The following is a 22,350-nucleotide window of genomic DNA, read 5'->3' on the forward strand; positions in this document are numbered from 1 at the left end:
CCACGTGGGATCTAAACAAATCGTACTTAAAATATGTCGCACTAAATTATAACGCCATTCATCTGCATATCAAGCACTTTAAATAAATACACTTGCAATGAAAATTTGAAATAAGATTTTTTATATTTGATTTCAGCATCTAAGATAAGATGATTTTATTTCGAAATTCTGGACCCTTTTGCCTGTACCTATTCATAATCCAATTAAAAAATTCAATGGTCCAAAGAGAAAACAGAGAAAAATGTTGGTATATATCAATATTTATTTGAACATAAGGCATCATCAGACACAGTAAATTATTGGTCTTCACTCTGGATCTGCGTCCACAAACGTCATCAACATGTCCTTCAGATCATCATCCTGTATATTGCAAAGGAAAATCAGGATAAAAAATTCCAGCTCCTAAATCTCATTAAAAAAATTTTAAAACACATAATCAGGACTATTCTCACTAATCATGTGGTTTAAAATCTCCACCAAGTGACTCTGCTTAATAAAATCACATCAAACAATCATATATATAGTACCTGAGGCTTATTGATTTCTTTGACAAAAGATGATGAGGAACTTTGTGCAAGATTGTCCTTTGGTTGACTAGAGTCCTCCATGGCTTTATCAATGTCACTACTCCCACTGGGGGCTGGGCTCCGATTTACTTCGATTTCACCTCTAACATTCGGGCAGTCACTGTCTGTCTGGGGGTCCAAGTTATGGTCAGTGGCCTCCGAGTCTGCTACCGGTCCTTCAGCCACGCTCAATCTTGTTTCAGGCAAGTCCTCCACGATGGACTCGGCCTGTTTCTGTAAGTCTGTCTGTGGGTCAGTTGCCTCCTGGCAGGGGGGCTCCTGTAGAGAGGTGGGCAGGTCTGTGACGCGGTCACCTTCCCCATCCTCCTCCTCCTCCCTTCGCTGTTCCATTTCCACATCACTGTCTGCTTCATTCTCCCCTGTAACTACTGCATCTTCATTTCCAACCTCTAACATAAAAGAACACAAAGAGGATATCAATGGTCTGCTAAAACAGCAAATTGTAGAAATCTATTTTGTTATGAACAGTATGTCTTACTTTTTCATCTCTAGGAGAAAATGCCATTAAGCTCAAACTATTTTTTTGTAAATTGCTACAAAATATCTGGTAAACATGCAGTACCGGTATATGTTTACAGTACCGATCAGACCCAACTTAACACCAGAATAGACCCCATCTAAACCCAGAGTTTAGTTGGAGTTTACTTTCTGTTAGGTTGGGTCTGATCGGTACTGTATTGCTCAATCACTGACATTTCATTGGCAGAAATCAAATGCTGCCATATTAATTATTTTCAAAAGGAGAATAACTCAATTGTTGATTTTTTTTCAATCATTTCAAAAATAAAAACTAAGTTATTCCCCTTTACTACATATGTTGGAATAAAAAATAATGCCTGTCTGCAGCCTAACATTTTACAATTATCGGCCACACATTGCTTTGCCTTCCCATTAGTTACCCTTACCTTCAACATCATTGCTTGGTAATTGCGTCTCAGCTTCAGGCTCCCGACTCTTGGGAAGATGCTCCGTTGGTTCATCCTCGGATATTTTAGAAAAGTCTGTAGTTAACATTGGAGAAGAGGAAGTTCTCTCTTGAGTCACATATCGTGGAGTCGTTAAGCAAACAGCTCGCGAGTGAATCAGTATTTCACAGAGTCTCTGTGCTTCCATACAAAATGATGAAACCTACAGGATAAAACAAAACCAATAAACATCAAATTTGTAATAGACACAGCTTACATATAATTTTGCTTCATGCAAAACAGAATGTTGATCAGCTAAATTGTTAGCATGATCTGGTAACCAATATCCTCTCCCCCAATTTTAAATAATTATCAATTGAAATCTTAAAAATTATTCATATGTCTTGAATAAAAAATACATGAATTTATGCACTGTTTGGTATTTTCCAAGTGTAAAATCTATAGTCAAAGTACTATCAGTGATAAAAATGACAAACAGGTATTGATTTCTGTTTCATAAATTGATAACGTTTTCTTGGAGTTGCCATTGAACTTTTCAGTGGTTTGTATCATAAAAACCTCTACCAAATGTACATGTACTTACTTGCAAATTATTGTCCTGTTCAGCCATTTTAAATATTGTAATAGCGCACTGCAGGGGTGAGGTTCCTTCGGTGTGTGGGGTCATTAGACAGGCCTGAAGGACTCTCAGAAGATGGAGGCGACAGCTCCAGTCATTGTATGGAACCGAAGGGTCGTACCGATTCCTGTACACGCTTAGCAACGTGGTGATAACAAAGTCACACACTTTCTGCAATAAAAGCAAATCTCCCAGATTAAAACTATGCACTTAATTATTTTGTGTTAAAGATCAATAATCTTGATTTAAACTACATCATATAATTACAAGGAAACTAGCGGCTGTGATTTTTTAAAGTCTGGGATGGTGAACATTGAACTAGTGCGACAACTATCTTACACTGGACCTAAAACCATACACTGGACCTATATTCATTCACTGGATCATTAATCATACACTGGATCTATACACATACACTGGACCTACAATCATACACTGGACCTACAATCATACACTGGACCTACAATCATACACTGGACCTACAATCATACCCTGGACCTATACTCATACACTGGACCCTATACTCATTCACTAGACCCTATACTCATACACTGGACCCTATACTCGTACACTGGACCTACAATCATACACTGGACCTACAATCATACACTGGATCATTAATCATACACTGGACCCTATAACCATACACTATTCTAGACCTATAATCATACACTAGACCTATACTCAAACACTCAACCCTATAATAATACACTGGACCTAAAATCATACACTATATCTAAAATCATAAAATGAACCTATAAACATACATAGGACCTATAATCATACACTGGACCTGTAATCATACACTAGACCTAAAATCATACACTGGACCTGTAATCATACACTAGACCTAAAATCATACACTGGACCTATCAGAAACCAAGGCAGCTCGCTCCTACATACAATGGCTATAAAACAGCATGAATGAGGAATTGTGATAAAGACTTCTCCATCTAACATGTCTACATATGAGGGCTGTTTGATATGTAATGTGTATTGTACGGGCTGTTTGATATGTAATGTGTATTGTACAGTATCTCATAAACATTTGACTCAAATAGTAAATGGAACATTACACCCCTTCAAAGTATTCTCTGCATTTTGAAATTACATAATTTCAATCTCTTACTTTATTTCTAAAATGCATCATGGTACCGAGATTAAGGTAGACCTCTGAGGCATTGACTGATGTACACTTACTGGCTGATGTACACTTACTGACTGATGTACACTTACTGGCTGATGTACAACTTACTGACTGATGTACACTTACTGACTGATGTACACTTACTGGCTGATGTACACTTAATGGCTGATGTACACGACTTATGTACACTTACTGGCTGATGTACACTTACTTGCTGATGTACACTTACTGGCTGATGTACACTTACTGACTGATGTACACTTACTGGCTGATGTACACTTACTGGCTGATGTACACTTACTGACTGATGTACACTTACTGGCTGATGTACACTTACTGGCTGATGTACACTTACTGACTGATGTACACTTACTGGCTGATGTATACTTATCCTGCTCTCTTTGAGAGTAAACAACAATCTGTCCGCCCTTACCTGATAGTTTTTCCCTTTCATTTTGACACCACCTGCCACTATCCACCAATACAGGGCTACAATAAATCAAATACAGGGCTACAGTAAATCAAACAAAAGACTATATACAGGATTATTTTAGCCCCGTGTAATTATTTACCATGTGTAATTTTCACCCTTATACACTTGAAAACAGTTTCGCCCCGTCTTGAATTCACTTATATTAGGTTATGTTTTAAGAGATAATTTGAGACATTGGAATTCACCCAGTCTTTAATTCGACCACTGAAAACGAGGGTGAAAGGGGCAAAAATAAAACAGGGACGAATATTTCCCTATATACAGTAGTTTTACTGTTAGTTCAAGCTACGGTAATCCTTCAAACCACCAATACAGCGCTACAGTGTATAGAAGCCTACAAATACACAACAAGATTGCACAGCATTTCACGAGTAATAGTGGGGTAATGTTGTTTTATGATAAGCTCATTATATTACAGAATTACAGGAGAAACAAGCAAGCTCACATACTCCACACTCCCCCACTTCTTGATAATGCTACACAAAATGAGGCCAACAAAGGACCAAAATTCAAAAAAGATAAAGGTATCAGAATTTTCCTGGTAATATGTACATCTGCAAATTTGTGTTCTAAATACTTAGTACAAAGTAACACCTTATTCTGAGCAGACTACAGTAAAACTCGTTTAGTACGAACACGGATATAGCGAATTCTCGGATATAGCAAAGTTTTTTGAGTCCCTGGTAAAATTCTTAACAAATCTTTGCAAAACTTTACAGTTATAATGAACTCCGATATAACAAATTTACAGATATAGCAAACTGATTTTGAGACCCGTAGAGGTGAATAAAAACGAAATTAAACAGCTTAATAACGAATTTCTTTAAAGTTTAAAAAAGTTTGCAATACCATTTATAAAAATAGTCGAATGAATTTATTTTCATAAAATTTTTTTAATTCGCAATCCGATTATTAAAGGTATCAAAGTAATGTTTTTGTTATTTTAAGCCCCAATTATAAATCAAAGTACTGAAGAACTGACGGGAGTTGATTTTGTCGATGTTTATTTATTTTAAAATCAATGATATGTTATTTTGCATGACAAGTATAAGTAGTTTCTAATTTGAATTACGCACATTTTTATAATATGAAGTTTTTCGATAAGAATGTCAAAAACCCCCATATGAATCATGTTAAAAAATATCTAAAGATAAAATTAATTCAATCAAACTATGTAATAGTAATAGAAATATTTCTCAAAATTGTATGGATCCAAGCAATATTGAACTCTAGTCTCGTTCAACCAAACGCTCGGCTGACACCGTAAATCTCCGACAAGGATTTACGGAGGCAGCCGAGCGTTGAGTTGAATGAGACTGTATTGAACTCTGGCGTAGAAATACATACGACAATAAAAAATATTAAAATTGTTCGTACCATTGAAAATCTGACTATTTTCAAGGTATTTATAAATAAGTTTACTTGAAAAACAATGCTTTAGCATACATTACATTGAATTTATCAATTATTTTCAAGAACTAAGTCTTGTCAGCAGCAATGATTTGTGCTGAGGTCCAAACACTGTTTCGGTTTGTCTGAGTAACTGATTAAATCAACTCCCAAAAATTACTGTCTTGTGAAAGAAAACATATACATGTAAAATGAATTCGCTTCAGATATTATTACGAATTCGTTATATGGATATAATGAATTACGGATATAACGCAGTAATTCCATTGGTCCCTAGGACCTCGCTATAACCGAGTTCTCACACAACTTGTTGAGTCGGGAATGACGATCCAAAAGGAGCCAATAGAATAGAAGAATAGAACGTGTTTATAATTATTCACTTCTCAGTGTTTTCCCCAGAAAATTTTTGATGCATGGGGGGAAGTTTGGCAGCGTTGGTGCGCGGTGCAACGGAACAGCGCCCCAGCCAGCGCGAAATCACTGCGCGTAATAGTACATGTACTACAAGTTGTGTACTATAATTGATGCATTCTCATGAAATCTACATCAACATGTATTATTTCATTTTATTTGTAATATATATATTTATCCTTAATTTTTGTGGGTTTTTTCTAGCAAAACTAATTGCATTTTTTTAAAATTAAATTTTTTCAAGAGACTTTTACAAGAAATATAGATTCAAAAAGCAGTTCTAACACCTTCTGTTTTATTCATTTTCCTTTTATATATAGAGGAGTTTACTTTGTGTGTGTGTGTGTGGGAGGGGGGGGGGGGGGTTACAAGAAACAGGCAGAACCATGAAATTACAGCAATCTTGTTTCAACTTATTCTGGACAGTCGACATTTTTTGTTTAAATTTGGGGTTTATATGAAAGTTTCTGTGATAATTTGATAATTTAAATTAAATTTAATGTACTTACTGTACTATAACTTGGCAGTCAGTCCCTATACATGTGATTCCACACAATCATTTTCAGAGGCATACTTTACTGTACTATACGATGTCTCGAGTCATGTGATATCGCTTCCATGTATTACTTGCAGTTAACTGTATTTTTTTTCTTTATTGGGTACATTTGCTCAAGTTTCCAATATTTTTACGGCAAATAAACAGTTCAAGCATGTCGCAACCAAGCTAACACCATCGAGTGAACATTGTGCTATTTTTAGATCTTGGAAAATCCACAACATTCGATAATGGCGGATGTGTCAAAGAAGGCACATTTTAGTAAACCTAGAAGTAATCACATCTCTAATTATGCATTCATTACCGATTAATAAACTCACTTTCAATATATCTCAATCATATTAAGCCAAGTCTTTTAACCGTTAACCACGTGTGTCCCCTTGCCGAGATCGATGTCGAAGTAAGCGACGCTCTCTGCGGGTGCAAGCGTTTTTATGAAGATTGAACGGAATAACGACAATTTTACTTCTACTTATCACTGTTAAGATGTGAAATAATTAAAAAAAGATATTTTGCTTTATAATAAGTATGCATAGCGGGAAGCATGGCGGCACTGTGTGATGCATGGCGGGGGATCTTCAATGCATGGCGGTACCGCCATGCAAAAACGGCCTGGGGAAAACACTGCTTCTTATACATAAAGCTTGAATCTTTACATCTATATATCACTTTAGCTGTATTGTTTATAAAGTAGGACATTTATTTATATGTTTAACCTGCTATTGTTAAAGATCAAGTCTTCTTTGCCAAACGTGATGAGTTACCTACCCTGCAGAGCCCCCTGAGTGACCACGCTGTCTCCCCCGGGGGGATGACCGATGGGTCGCCCCAGGTCACCGCTGCTGTCTGGGGTCTTCATTTTCTTGGCTGGTGTTGGCCCCATGGTGTGAGATGGTTTTAGAGAAGTCTGAAAAAATGCCTTCATATAAAAACAAGTAGGTTTTTACAGAGTTACAGGAATCTGTTGTTTTTATTGGAAAACTGTTTTAATAAAGATAATCAAAGTACCGTACTGACTAGCTTTCTTAAATTACTGTAAACCAACTTTTATTTGCATGCGAGAAATTTTGCAAGGTTTGCAAGAGCCTCGTCATCAATAGTACTTGTAGCACACAGTAATTAGGCAGTAACCTTCAGAGTGAGTTCCCCTGTTTGGCTGTAAGTCAATAGTACTTGTAGCACATGGTAATTAAGTAGTTACCTTCAGAGTTAGTTTTTCTCGGTGACAGTTGGTCAATAGTACTTGTAGCACATGGTAATTATTATAATAAGTACTTACCTTCAGAGTGAGTTCCCCTGGTCGACAGTCGGTCATTAGTACTTGTAGCACACTGTCCTCCTCCCTCAGAGTTTCTAGGAAGCACCCTGTGGTCATCATCATGGACTGGAGGGTCCGGTACACCGCCACCCTCAGCTCCCTGTGTCACAAAAAATCCCACGGTAGTTACATATACCTAATAATATTGTGTTAACCTTTACCTTCTGTTTTTTTAATGGTTTTAAAATTGCCAATTAAAGGGGAAAAAATGATCTATATTAATAATATTCACCTTAAATTTGAAGTTGTATATATATTCATAAATATAGCACCATGTACAATCATGAGGGAAAAAATGAACGAAGCTATATGCACTTCCAGAATTAACTTTTGAAGGATGTTCAAAATATCACAATGAATATGAAAGTCATAGACTATCAAGTTGGAATGATGTAAGGAAGTGAATAATCAATGCTAGTTTTTAACCACTTTACATTCATTCAGTATTCAAAATTAGATGTTGTAAGAATACGATATATTAAAAGAATACAAGTTATATAAGGGTGTATTTATCTCTTCAACATCGCCTTCCAAAAGTATCCACCCTGCTGTTCGGCCATTACGAAGATAGGGCTAAATACCTGTAAGGCCTGGTTTGAGTGACTGAAGAGCTGGAGTGACTCCACATCAGTTCTCTACTCAGAACCCGCACAATCTTCTTGTTATACTGCAACATCAACTTCCTACAGCTGAAAAACAAAAACACAAATTTTTCATTGCTAAGGGAATTTCATCCATTATAATAAGAATCAATTGATCATGTACCAAATTGATACAATGGTGTAAATACAGTACAAAACAGGTCATTTGGACTAAATAGTCATACCCCTCATACAGGACATTGATGATGCCTATAGCGTCCGTATGGATTATGGGGAGGTAGCCCAATAACAGAGAGTCTTTGGAACTTGAGGACTTCTGAAATGTTCATCATAAGATAGATTACAAAAAAATTTACTGAAATGCTCATCAAAAGGTTGCATGCAAAAATGTTCACCAAAATGTTCAAATACATGAATAACCATTTCAATACATTATAATAATTACCATACAAACTAATTTAAATTTTAAATGTACATGCATTTTCTGATAACAAAATAAAACAAACTCAGATATTTAATATTAATACAAAATGTGCGTGAGTCTTCATGACATATTGGTGACCTAGATAAATATCCTTGACCTTGACCTACCACTGAACTGACATCCATAGACAGAACTTTGTCCACAAAATCTAGAATCTTTTCCAGTGGGAGCTTTATCGGGGCACTGAATGCCTTCCTGAAAATGAAAACCAGAAAACTCATATTAAATAATTGTTCTGTGGAGTTATCCTGTGACTAAATGATACATGTAATATCAGCCACAAACCTTCAATGGGATACTTGTGTAATTTATCTGTACATCTAAAACTACCAAGTCATATTTGAAGAATATCTCTTTGTAAAAATATATATTAACACGAAAAAGATTGATACCTGAGCATCTTCTGCAGACACTGCATGAGTGTCCTAAAGTAGGTCACAGAGTGGTCGGCATGTAGGGGTTCAGCGTCCAGGTCTGACAGCGAGACAGCTAGAAAAAAAACACATCTGAATACAGCTCAAGGAGTCTCACATTAATACAGCTGGTCAATTAACTTCTTGTTAAAATACAGCAATACTGCAGCTTTCCATAGGTCAGCAAATGTTTATGCAAAAACTTAACATTACAAATATTAAGTTAACAAGTAAGGAGCTATAAATTTTTTTTTATAATTTCAAAGTTGAAAATCTTATTTTGAAATGGGGCACAAATGAGAAAGGTGTTCAGGAGAAAGGCAGAGAACGAACGTCTTACCTGTGTTGGAAACATCGTCAGTGGTAATGAGGTCAATGATGCCGTGAAGGTCAGACAGGAGGTGGGAGAGTCTGGCGCCCCATCCCTCCGTGTACTTACACTTCTGATTACCACTGGTACCACAGCACGACAGTAGACAGTATGACAGCATCGCCTCCTACAATAAATAAAATCATCTCCATATTAGACAGTAACACAGCACTGCCTCCTACCACAAAATATGATTATCATAACAGTTGATAGTAACACAGCGCTGCCTCCTACCACAAAATATGATTATCAGAACAGTTGATAGTCACACAGCACTGCCTCCTACCACAAAATATGATTATCAGAACAGTTGATAGTCACACAGCGCTGCCTCCTACCACAAAATATGATTATCATAACAGTTGATAGTAACACAGCGCTGCCTCCTACCACAAAATATGATTATCATAACAGTTGATAGTAACACAGCACTGCCTTCTACCACAAAATATGATTATCAGAACAGTTGATAGTCACACAGCGCTGCCTCCTACCACAAAATATGATTATCATAACAGTTGATAGTCACACAGCGCTGCCTCCTACCACAAAATATGATTATCATAACAGTTGATAGTCACACAGCACTGCCTCCTACCACAAAATATGATTATCATAACAGTTGATAGTAACACAGCACTGCCTCCTACCACAAAATATGATTATCAGAACAGTTGATAGTCACACAGCACTGCCTCCTACCACAAAATATGATTATCAGAACAGTTGATAGTCACACAGCACTGCCTCCTACCACAAAATATGATTATCATAACAGTTGATAGTCACACAGCGCTGCCTCCTACCACAAAATATGATTATCAGAACAGTTGATAGTCACACAGCACTGCCTCCTACCACAGAATATACTACTCTTACATTAATTTTCTATAATTTTTTGTATTAAGATTCTACATCATATTTATATTTCCTAGGAAAGGGCCTTTTAACAGGTGTTTATTAGACATCAAAAGCTGTCTTAGAGAAGTTGAGACAGTACTTTTAATTGTTTCCTATGCAAACATTTCTTGCAATTCAACATGGGACAGTTCCTTTTTACTCATCTACACAATTATACTTTGTTACTTTCAGACTGAAACTTGTTAATATAAACTGCTGATCTGGCACATAAATCAACAGCCAAGGTTACCTTGGTTACTGGGACACACTGCAGCTCTTGGGTGACCACTTCCTCAATCTTACTCTGTGAAAGAAAAGTAAGTACAACAGGATTAACTCAGATTATCTCACATCAGACAATGCTTGTAAAATCACCAAAGAGAACTAGTACATCATTAATAATATTTGGGACTTTCTACCATTATCCCAAAACAAACATATAGCCTGTAAAATAAAAATAAAGTACGGAATCAAAACTGTTATTTAACATTTGCAAATATGTTTCCGTATATGAAGCTAAAAATAGCAAAAACGTTCATATCTGGGCAAATTTCTACTGATGCCAAAATAATTACCACACACACTTGTCATTTGTCATTGGCCTTTGTATTACCTATGTGGTACCTGTGTGATACCTGTGTATAACATGTGTGATACCTGTGTATTACCTGTGTGATACTAGCTGCAATAATGTAGCCCTCTCCCGATTTTTTTTTTTTTTTTTTTTTTTTGGGAGAGTAAACATCAAAATGATATAAAAAAATCGGAAAACGCTACATTATTGCAGCTAGTGTGATACCTGTGTATTACCTGTGTATTACCTGTGCGATACCTCACCTTGAATGGTCCACAGGTTCCCCCATAGTGTGTGATACAGGCGTTCAGTACAGCCAGGGATTGTCGTCTCCACTAAGCAAAACATTGGACAACAGTCAGACATAAACAAAGTCATTTTCCATGAAAAGAAAACATCGGACAACAATCAGGCAAAGTATCAACACATGATTTCATTGTAATGACAAAAAGGTACCGACTAATTTATGATAGTAATACATGTAACATACCTCTGGTGATGCTGCTATGACAAGAGGGATCAACTGAGGGAGATAACTCTGCATGGCTTTCCTGGCCGTCTGGATCTCGTTGGACATTTTGATGAGTTGACAACAGACATGACAGGTCAGCTTGTGGACAGGAGCAGGGTCTCTGGACTGAGTGACAAAAAATCAGGATCATAATGCCAGTGTGTCAGTATGGACAACTTCCGTAATCTAAAAGTCTGTGAGTCTAAAACAATGGCGGCAAGTACACACAAATCAACCAAAAGAAGTTAATGGACCTTTTCTAGCAGCTTTCATTCTATTCTTTCTTCTTCACAAGTTTAAATAAAAGTGACAATGAGGTACTGGAAATTGTTCATGTCTCAGGCTCTGCTGAATTATGGCCAATGTTGGAGCAATGGTTAATTTCATTGCTATTAATTTCATAATTTTAAGTAAACAAAAATCCAAATTGAGACATGGTATCTTCTTTTTGAAGACTTGCAATAAACTTATACAGCTAAATTGAAAAAACATGCCGAACATAAATGCACTTCATAATAAAATTTTCTGTCTGGAAAACTACAGACTGCCTAAAATAAATGTTTTATATTTGCATAAGTCATTTTATGCAATTTAATATTTTTTATAGTATACAATGACCAACCTTTTTTCATATAAATGATAAAAAAATTGATTACCTGTAAAATCTGAATGATGATTTTCATCCAAGTGTCCAGATGGGGAGATAACTCCTGCACATCATAGTTTCTTAAGAGGCTTGACAATATGAACAAACCTCGAAGTCTGTAATTATATAGTTATATAGTTATATATATGTACTTATGCCACTTCATTACTGGTACACAAAGCCTCTGTAAATATTGAGACAGCCTGTCACTTCATTACTGGTATGCAAACTTGAATAAGTAAACTTAAAATAAAATTCTGGATATCTACCGGTATATATCATTAATGAGGAAAGTTTTAGACTTTGGCCACATCAATTTAGTTTCTTTTACGTTGGACATCTGATGAAAAAGGTACGAGCAGGTGAGCAATTAAATAATGAAATTAATATTTTTGTTGGCAAAACTTTGTGCAGTAAATAAGTAAATAAGCAGACAATTATGTTTTCTACTTTTTTTCTGATTTGTGAATTAAAACGATTTAAATATGAGAAAAAGAGCAGAAATAGAACAGAATTTTGGATGGAGGAAATTTAAAATAATATTATTCATATAGTTTTGTTTATATACGAGCCTGCGAGTCTGACAAGCAAGAAATTAAATTGGTGTGGCCTTGTGCATGTTTTACTTAGATGCAATGATATCCAGGCTTATGAGTGCCAATTCTAGACCCTTGTACCAAGCCAACCATCACAATAAAACTACTCTCACCTGTTACTGGACGTGTGGAGAAATGTATGCGTTTGTCCCGTTAATTCCGATAGGTTTAATTTCTAAAACAGTACAACAAAGACTATTAGAATAAATAAAAGTGCTGCAGTGAATATAGATGGTAATTAATATCTATTCATGCTAAAACCACTAATCCTCATGATCAGCAGTTAATTTTACATAGATTATCCTAAATTTTCTCATTCATGAGGATATACATCAGAGATTATGTGATTTTTGCGAATAAATTTATTCACTTTTACTCAACAATCAATGCAATAATATTTACTTGAATGATTCAAAGTGTTTTTAGTTTAATAATTAACATAGTCGTGAAATGGCCAGGTACCAGTATGTGAGTACACTCAAAGATACCATAATTGCAAGTATCATACTGTACCCAGCTGCTTCATGAGGGCCCTTAATTGGACAGTCTATTATTGAAACTATTCAAGGGCCCCACTCCCAATTTAAGAAGGGTACTTCTTTTCCCAGTTGGATGTGTTAATTTTCCAATGGTCATTTCTTCCAAAAATTAAAGAAACTATAGATAGATTTATACCCAACGCAGCGAGAGCAAGGCTTAATGGTAACACATATATATATAAGAAAATCAGATAAGTGAAAAATAAAAGGCGCTGGCCTGCCATATTGGCCCCCATTTTGTTTGAAAATTTAACTCTTTCATTAAATTAATAGCACTGTTCTATGTGTATGTCCATTATCAAGAATTAAAAAATTATGCAACCAATTTCCTTCAAATCAGATATTTACAAAGACAAGACTTATTTTACGTTTGAAATATGATTTCATAAATGTAGACTGAGTCTGGGAAGTTTAGTTTTAGTTTGGCTTATGATTTGAGTACGCAGGCGGATCCATCTTCGCTAGCCAGTTCCACAATCAGACATTGATTTAATTAAAGTCAAGACATTGTAAGATATTCATGGTAACCCTGTGACTGATGTCAACTAGTTTATCAGAATTTAAGGGGGTAGAGAAAATTTTATGTACGAAAGAGTAGATACCTCAGGGTATTACCACAGGTGTCAACATATTTTTTGGTTACTCAGTAAAGTTGGCCTGTTTCTCATTTGTTTAACAACAAATTGATAAAATTGTCGATTTCTGTGGTATTACAGAGATGTTCTTATGACGTGTAAAATATGACGCATGGGGTAATTTCCTATCAGATAGCCATGCGTTTACATGAGATTACACCAAAGACATAATTAATTATGTCTCTGATTCCACGTACCTCCCCAGTACCTAATCCGAGATTTCTCTGACTCTAACCTCCGCGTCCCAATATAAAAGCGGGGGTTAGAGTCAGAGGAATCTCGGATTACCTGGTACCGTGCAGAGACAAACATCCAGACATGGACGTAAACGCAAAAAATAAATTCCAAATGTGGCATGAAAGAAATTGTACATCAACACTAGAAAGAATAATCTTACCGTGACCAGGCTACCGTATGACAGCTGTCATTTTAACGATAGAACATTTTATCTCTATGAATGACCATGTTAACAGGTTAACACTAACGGCCCAAAATCCGGTGGCCGATCAATCTAGATACGTTTGAACAATCCACAAGGAAACTTACCGTGATTTGCAAAGATTGTGTATCATCTATTCTTTTCAAATATGCAATCAAATCATCGAGCGACAACTTATTGTCAAACAAGTGTTTGGAAATCATGTTTTTCATGGGGGCTGCCATTATTGATCTTCATCAATCAGACGCTTAGGCGGTGTCTGAACGTTTTGTTCCATTGTATACTTTTCACCCTAGAAAATATCGTAAATTCGGAAAGGCAACTGATTGTTCTATTTACAAAGAAACTAAATAAAGCCATACATACGAAAGAAAAACTTTATTTTTATAGGTAAGCATTTTGTATTTTTCCAGTGTATTAAAATTTCTTCTGCGTCTATGAAGGTGCTTAACAATCAACCCCATCCAGCTCCCCAACAGGGTGAATTGGTCCTAGATATGATGTTTTGTCGTTAAAATGACAGGTGTCTTAACGAACCCGTTTAATCAAAAAAATTTGTAAATGCATAATTATGCGTCTATTCCCCTGCGACAAAGTCGACGCGATGCGGATCCGCTTTCGCGGCTGCTACATATATTTTGTAAATTGTATAACGTACGTTATGAGACGAATTAAATATATATTTATATATGTGACCTGCATGAGCATAACCTGGCTACAGCAGGTATGTTTATACTAGCATTTTTTATTGGATTTCATGCGCAGGTCCAGAATTTTTTTCAGGGAAAGGGGGGTTATTTGAGTTCGCCCGGGGGAGGGGGGGGGGTAGTTGGACAAGAAATTTGAATTTTTAAAGGGTAGGGGGAGGGGCGTCTGGACCCCCTCTCTGGATATCTGCGCATGCATCAGCTGTTAAAAGAGATTTTCTCTGGTGTCCACACACAAATCCCAGGGAGTGCATAGATCGCAGTTGTCAATGTAGCGGAGGAACTGTCCGTCTTGATCCAGGTTGTGAATACAGTGGTCGTTATAGATTCGACTCTTGTTGTCTGTAGAAGTTTGGTCTGATCATGATGTCAGACAATAAACCTAGCTACACAAATGGTTCGAACACAATTACACAATTAAGTTCTTACAACTTACGGGGTTCTTGCTATGTGTAACAATTTACAACAGTTTTACTGTCTGATTAATGGTTTATATTTGAAAGAAAATAAAAATGCATATCATTATGATGGCTAAATTATTGAACAAACGTACATGTATTTAAATTATTTAAACAGTTTTATCTGAATTTGATCCTGGTAGTAATTAAACACTTAGAATCTACCACAATCTCTGATGAATCGTTGAACAGCTAAAAATATATATGTTGGGTTACATCGGCAGCCAGTGATTCCTCTCCCCACAAAAGTAAATGAAAATTTATAAAGTTAATATGGTTTAAATTTAAAAGGTTTGAAAACAGTTCAGTTCGTGCATTAGTATATATTTTTTACATCCAAAAACCAAAAACAAACTCTATGGATTGATCGAAACCTACAGCGACTGAAACTAACAGGTAGTGGCGAAGTGAGATTATCAATTTCTATACCCAAATACATTCAGGATTACCTGGTTCTAAATCATTGGGTCTTCTAGATCGAATATTGCTAATAGTATACTAGTAGATAATGACCCCACCCCAAAAGAATTTCGATCTTTTCGTGAAACGCTATCAAAACCGTCTAGCAATACATGCACGTACGTCATCATTTGAAATTTTATGGTTAAGACGCGTTTCTGTCAACAGATGAAATCACTATAATAGCGTCAAAGGGAATCTATTTTGTTTCTGATAATTAAAGAAAAATTAGAAAGTTTAAATGATTAATTTCAACTACACTTACATAGATAGGTGAGGGGTTGATTTCAATAGTACCTGATTATATCGAAACTAAAGCAAAAAAGTGCATGAAAATTACGATGTGTGAAGAAACTTACCATACACTGTAGGAAAGTTTTTTAAAACATCTACATATTAACAGAACCATTTCATAGGTGCTTGGACTTTGTGTAGTTGTGTCAAACAGTAATGTGACATAGGCGTTTCTATTTTATTGCTTGCCAATCGGCCATTGCTCTTTGAAATCAACAAGATTTGTCTGATTTTTGAGCTAACACTACATGTACGCAATCTGTGAATATCTCACTCCCAAGAAATAAACGCCATTTTTTAAAAACTTGTTTTGACGCAAAAAAAGATAGTTATATGTACGTCATACCGAAAGTCCAAGGTCTTATTAAAATGAATCTAAATGACAAAATAGGTTGTAATTTAAAAATAATGAAATTTTCTGAACAAATAACGTGCCTACACACTGAGTAAAAATGTTCCTATTGCGGCTCGATATTGATCAGTACTGTTACTCATTGTCTATTATATAAGTCTTTTGTTTGTTAATGAATTTGTTGCTGCAACAAGGAAATGCTTAATAAACATGTACATATACATACTATGCTAGCTTGTACTCATTCTGAATAAATGCCGACAGTTGTTGTTTTCAACATTACTGAAATATTAAGCAAAAAAGTGCAAAACGCAAATGTAATGAAAAACATTGAGAATTAAAAAAACACCAAAAACAGATGGAAAGTATTTAACAAGTGTCGCACAGTGGGTAGAAGGCACTGCTTGTCCACAAAACAAGTGAAAGTGGCACATTATATCCGTAGCAATAAATAGCTGCAGGTTTGTCGCTTCCGGTCTAAAAAAAAATCGGATATTGTCGATCTGGTTTCCACACAATTTTTTTTTCAGACCGGAAGCTACAGACCCGCAGCAAATTAAGCAATGAAAAGAGTATTTAATGAACAAAAATAAGAGACAATCGAGATCACATGTAGTTTATCATAATTATCAACACGTATGTAAAAGTGAGATGTATTTTGTTTAAACACAACTCAAAACATGTCACAACAGGATAAACCGGGTATAACTTAACATTCAGTTTTATAGATGTCCATCACATCCGGTTTAGGCGAAACTGTTTCCCCTCCAATCTGATCTAGTTTTTGGCAAGCATTACATATCGCTTGTCGAAAAATCTCAGGTTCATCTGGCGAAGAATATTTATCCTTTTCTTTCAGATATTGAGTATATAAACTTTCACTGGATCCAATTTCCTTGAGCTTTTTTGCCAAAGATTCTGGAGAGGTGTAATCCAATGTGCTTAAGAAGGTTCCCTTGGGTAAATATTCACTTGCTTGGGGTGGACCATTTATTACCGGTATGATGCTTAGATTGAAATCATATTTATATATGCTAAATACTTTTTCTGTGGAATAATCCCTACAAATGTTATTCTCGAAAGAAAAATAAAACTTATATTCCCGAGCCAGATTCTTTAAACAATCATTTTTAAAGACGGTTCGAGTCCCACACTTTTTCTTCCCACATGCTCCAAACGTGTCAATATCAATGTACTTCTGCAGTTTTTCGATGTATTCTTTACGACGAGATGGAACAGGGCAATGACCAGACATCCAAACACCGAATTTTGTTTTCTGACGAAAAACCTCAGAATAATTTCTTTCTATACTTTTGTCCGGTCTTATGATTTTACCGTAGGGTCTTGAAACGTCAGCATCTCTACGATAAGACATTATCCAATCGAATTTATTTTTCCATGCGGGACTGGGCCTCTGTGTATAAGCTTTGTTTTCCAGAGAATTAAACATCCAGATCTGAGATTTAGACTTCGTGGGAGGAGAACCTGGTAGAGATGAATGGGTGAAAATCACAACGCTACTCTTATGGAGATCGGAGTTATCCATTGACAAAACGCAGTTTGATCTGACATTCTCACATTTTTTCGTTTTGGAATACTTTACGTACGACCTTAAATAAGAGGGAATGTTATACCATAAAATTATAGTATCCCTGGAACCATTTTTGACGGTGGATAACGTGACCTGTGTATTAATCGCTGTATTTCTCTTGATTGTGGGAGCAATGTAAACGAATCTTCTATCTTCAAGGGTTGCGAGACATCCCAAAATGAATATGCCAAGCAGAACAGACAAGCCGAGGACAAGGAAAACTTTCTTTATAGGTTCCATCTTCAAAGAATCTAAATGAAATTATTTTTATTATTAACAGATATTGTTTTCAGCTTTGTTTGCATTTGTCACTTTTTTTTAAGGTTTGAAGCTCACCCAATTGTACAAATTAATATTAAGACCTTAGTAAAGTACAGAAGTTGTTGTTTTACACATGCAAAGCAAATACTGGCACCAATTAGATAAATACTGTAACCAGTTAGATAAATACTGTCACCAACTAGATAAATACTATAACCAACTAGATAAATACTTTCACCAACTAGATAAATACTGTCACCAATTAGATAAATACTGTAACCAACTAGATAAATACTTTCACCAACTAGATAAATACTGTCACCAATTAGATAAATACTGTAACCAACTAGATAAATACTGTTACCTATTAGATATGAATACTGTAATCAATTAGAAATAAATACTGTAACCAGTCAGAAAAATACTGTAACCAGTTAGATAAATACTGTCAACAACTAGATAAATACTGTAACCAACTACATAAATACTTTAACCAACTAAATATAAATGTTGTAATCATTTCGATAAATACTGTAACCAATACGATAAATACTGTAACCAATAAGATAAATACTGTAACCAGTTAGATAAATACTGTAAAAAATAAGATAAATACTGTAACCAGTTAGATAAATACTGTAACCAGTTAGATAAATACTGTCAACAATTAGATAAATACTGTAACCTACTTGATATGAATGCTGTTATCGATTAGATAAATACTGTAACCAATAAGATAAATACTGTAACCAATAAGATAAATACTGTAACCAGTTAGATAAATACTGTAAAAAATAAGATAAATACTGTAACCAGTTAGATAAATACTGAAAAAAAATAAGATAAATACTGTAACCAGTTAGATAAATACTGTGACCAGTTAGGTTAATAGTATTTCAACATAAATAAGTTATATGTCTGGAATGCTGGAAGACACACGTGGGCGACGCATGATTAGAAAAAAACATTTCCAACGTTTGTTTTGATTATATTTTTCAAGAACTTTAATATATTGATAAGATACAGCTAAATAAAAGGTTCCTTCTACAATATAAACTAAACCCTGTCCTAAGATTTATTTGATTTACGTTTTGATTAATTGATTTACGTTTTGATTCATAAATACCTCTAGTGTGCCAGGTTTCAATACACGGTTAGAAATGACGGAGTCTAGAGGGATCAGGAAAAGTACCCGGAATGGAGAAAAGATGTCAACATTTCACATTATATTTCTCCGTAAGAAATCTGTCGTCGTTCCTGTTAATTTCTTTGACACATTATGCTTTAATGAAGACTTCTTTGATATTTTCCTTTCCATCGATTTCAAATGTACTTTATTCACAGCTAAAAATGTCTATTCTATAAAAAAAAAAATTGTCCAAATGTGAGGTAAACAAGAATTTGAGACAGACTATAGACTGAAATTTAAATCACGGCGTTTATATGTAAGGGGTTTTTCTCCAGCAATAAGCTACTTATGATGCTCCCTGGTGTAAAACTGTTTTGTTGTTGGGCGATTAAAAGATTATGGTCAGTTTTCGTCGGAGAAAAAATGATCTACGAAGTAACAATCCTTTTTAAACAGAGCTCGTAGGATAAAAACAGCGGTATAGAGAATCATTCCTTAAAAGGTCGTTAACAATGAAATAGTTCTTGAGTGTAAAATGCATATGTAAGTTAGTATGGATAAACTACTGTAAAATTAAAATATAAGAATATCACTCAATACAATGTATATTTTACATTTAAAATGACATCAATTTGAAACCATTATATATGTTCAATGATTGGAATATGTTGATTTAAACTAGAATATGCTTATCAAAAACCCCCATGCCTTTTCGTTTATATAGTGGGTCTGTGTTCCATATTTTTGTCATAAATCTTAATAAGTTCAAATGTAAAACAAACTAATTACAATCAACAAAACGTGGAGAGATAATCCACTGTACATTAAAAATATAATTTTGTATCTCAACAAATGAACGGTTTAGAAAATTAATGTAAGTCCGTAGATTCGTAGCCAAAGTCGGATATTGCAATTAATCAACACAATCTGTCGTGACTGAAATGGAGGCTAGAGAGCACCATATATTAGGTAACCTTACATTACTAGGAGTTTTAGGTTGAGGGTTCGATACCACCAACACTTAAGACATTTATTTTTTTATCGTTGTTAAAATATTAAAAACTAAATATGGTTAGAAATTAGTTCCAATATTTATTTCTTTAATATTCACAGTTAACCGTTTGCCATGTTGTAAATTTTGAATTTACTGGGTGGGTGTAAATACAAAATTTACAAGTTGTCATGTTGTAAATTTTGTATTTACACCCACCCAGTAAATTCAAAATTTACAACATAACACGTTAATGAAAACTGAGAACAGTTGGGATGATATAGTACATCCCTGGCGAACCCCGTTTTTACAAATAAACCAACGTGTCTAAACTTATGATTCATTGTTCATATAAAGGCGAGATATAGCATTATACATATTACCATCAGTTATGTTGAACCTAAGCTTATACTGTAACAGTTGCCTGTCCACCAAATCAAACGCTTTTTGAACATCTTTAAACGTTGCGAATTTCGACTTTCAATTCTGTATTATACTTTTAAACGCAAACATGATTTATTAGATCATCAGCTAAAATGGAGTTATCTTCCAGACATTTTTTAAGCCTACTGTTTAAAAAAGAACTATATTTGTATAAATTTGGCTACCGCAGGAAGTAAACTTATTCCACAGAAATTTAAAGGAATCCATTGATCTAGTTGTAAACCTTTTTTTTGGAACATGACATTTTGTGTAACCGGTTACTAGTAATTGGTCGGAACGAATAACGATTAACCTATGAGTAATTTTAGTAGCATAACAGTTCTGCAATCGATTGGCTGCACTAAAGTCAAAAACATATTTTGCGCTAAAATGCGCTTGCTGTGGAACCGGGAAAAAAAGGATCTATAGTGTATATCGAACTTCGAAATAATTACCAAATAAACCAAAATATAAAGTTTATGAAATCAAATAGCAAATGTCAAAGGTCTATAGAATTATAAAAACAGTTCTTTAAAAATTGACCAAAAAAAAAAAAAAAAAAGAATAAAATGAAATAAAATAAAGAAATATATTTACCTTCGAAATAAAACCAAATACACGACATAGCATTAGCCAAAATACTAGTAATTGTGGCTATTGATATAAGCCAAAAAATTATAATAATCAAAATTTCAAAGGTAAAAACATTGCGTTTATAATTGGTTTATAATTGGTTATTTAATCACTTATGGGCGGGGATTTAATGAAATGAACAAATAACAATAAGTATAAGTAGCCCCAATAAGCACCGTTCAAATTGTGTAATTAAAACGCTCCCAGGTGTCAGGTAGGACGTCAAAACATGTTGAATCATGTCAATAAAATACTAAGCTGTTCTGTGAAGCTTATTTGACAATTGACTTTATTTTGAAAGGTATATCATATTAGTAAAAAGGAGTATATATTTAAATTTTTTTGCATATTATGTAAAATTTACTAATTTTTAAAATAAATATCTCAGTGCATTCATACTTTATTTCCCTCATATGAGGATTATTTCAGAACATACAGATATACATACATGCAACACATATAATTATAAGACAAAGCATCCGTATTTACATATATACACAAAAGGGGGCGGGGGGTCCTACTGTGCTTCTAACATTTGGTTAGGTTGAGCTTTGAGGGTCCGATTGTAGCGTGCAGCAGTGTTTTGGATGTATCAACAGTTAAATATGCTAACTGCTGCAGGTATGTCATTTTCTGGCAAACATGTGAAATATTTCCCACCTAGAAGGAAGAAGAATATATCATCATCAGTCATGGCACACAGGTCCGCAGAGAGGTGAACATCGAAGGTGATCCCACCAGTATGTAAGTAAGTCACCAGTCGAGGTGGAGAAACAAGCGAATTTATGTAGTTTACTTTTTTCTTTTTTCCCCCTAATATATTGTATGATGTTTCACTTTTACTAATGTAGTTTTGATATGCATGTGTTCACAATC

General features: G+C 34.9%; 2 protein-coding genes across 3 annotated transcripts; both read right to left on the reverse strand.

Moving 5' to 3' along the window:
* Positions 1–244: 244 nt before the first annotated feature.
* Positions 245–14,421, reverse strand: LOC128181870 (proline-, glutamic acid- and leucine-rich protein 1-like). Of its 2 annotated transcripts, none has more exons than XM_052850422.1 (18): positions 14,284–14,421; positions 12,677–12,738; positions 11,978–12,083; positions 11,301–11,447; positions 11,074–11,145; positions 10,487–10,540; positions 9,307–9,463; positions 8,946–9,042; positions 8,673–8,748; positions 8,294–8,385; positions 8,049–8,156; positions 7,429–7,567; positions 6,918–7,056; positions 3,713–3,768; positions 2,097–2,303; positions 1,493–1,715; positions 528–976; positions 245–360 (listed from the first exon to the last, which is right to left on the reverse strand). In XM_052850422.1, exons 1-18 carry the CDS (start codon positions 14,398–14,400, stop codon positions 307–309), a joined length of 2,355 nt encoding a protein of 784 aa, XP_052706382.1. In that variant the 5' UTR covers positions 14,401–14,421; the 3' UTR covers positions 245–306. The 2 variants fall into 2 exon arrangements, with proteins under 2 accessions (XP_052706382.1, XP_052706380.1); XM_052850420.1 differs by having other exon boundaries at positions 8,661–8,748.
* A 2,378-nt stretch (positions 14,422–16,799) lies between these two features.
* LOC128180926 (glycoprotein 3-alpha-L-fucosyltransferase A-like) lies at positions 16,800–19,708 on the reverse strand. Its single transcript, XM_052849131.1, has 2 exons — positions 19,425–19,708; positions 16,800–18,288 (listed from the first exon to the last, which is right to left on the reverse strand). Exon 2 carries the CDS (start codon positions 18,275–18,277, stop codon positions 17,156–17,158), a length of 1,122 nt encoding a protein of 373 aa, XP_052705091.1. The 5' UTR covers positions 18,278–18,288; positions 19,425–19,708; the 3' UTR covers positions 16,800–17,155.
* Between the last annotated feature and the right edge of the window lie 2,642 nt (positions 19,709–22,350).

Source organism: Crassostrea angulata, chromosome 4 (assembly GCF_025612915.1).
Source record: "Crassostrea angulata isolate pt1a10 chromosome 4, ASM2561291v2, whole genome shotgun sequence".
In the NCBI taxonomy this organism is placed as follows: Eukaryota; Metazoa; Mollusca; class Bivalvia; order Ostreida; family Ostreidae; genus Magallana; species Magallana angulata.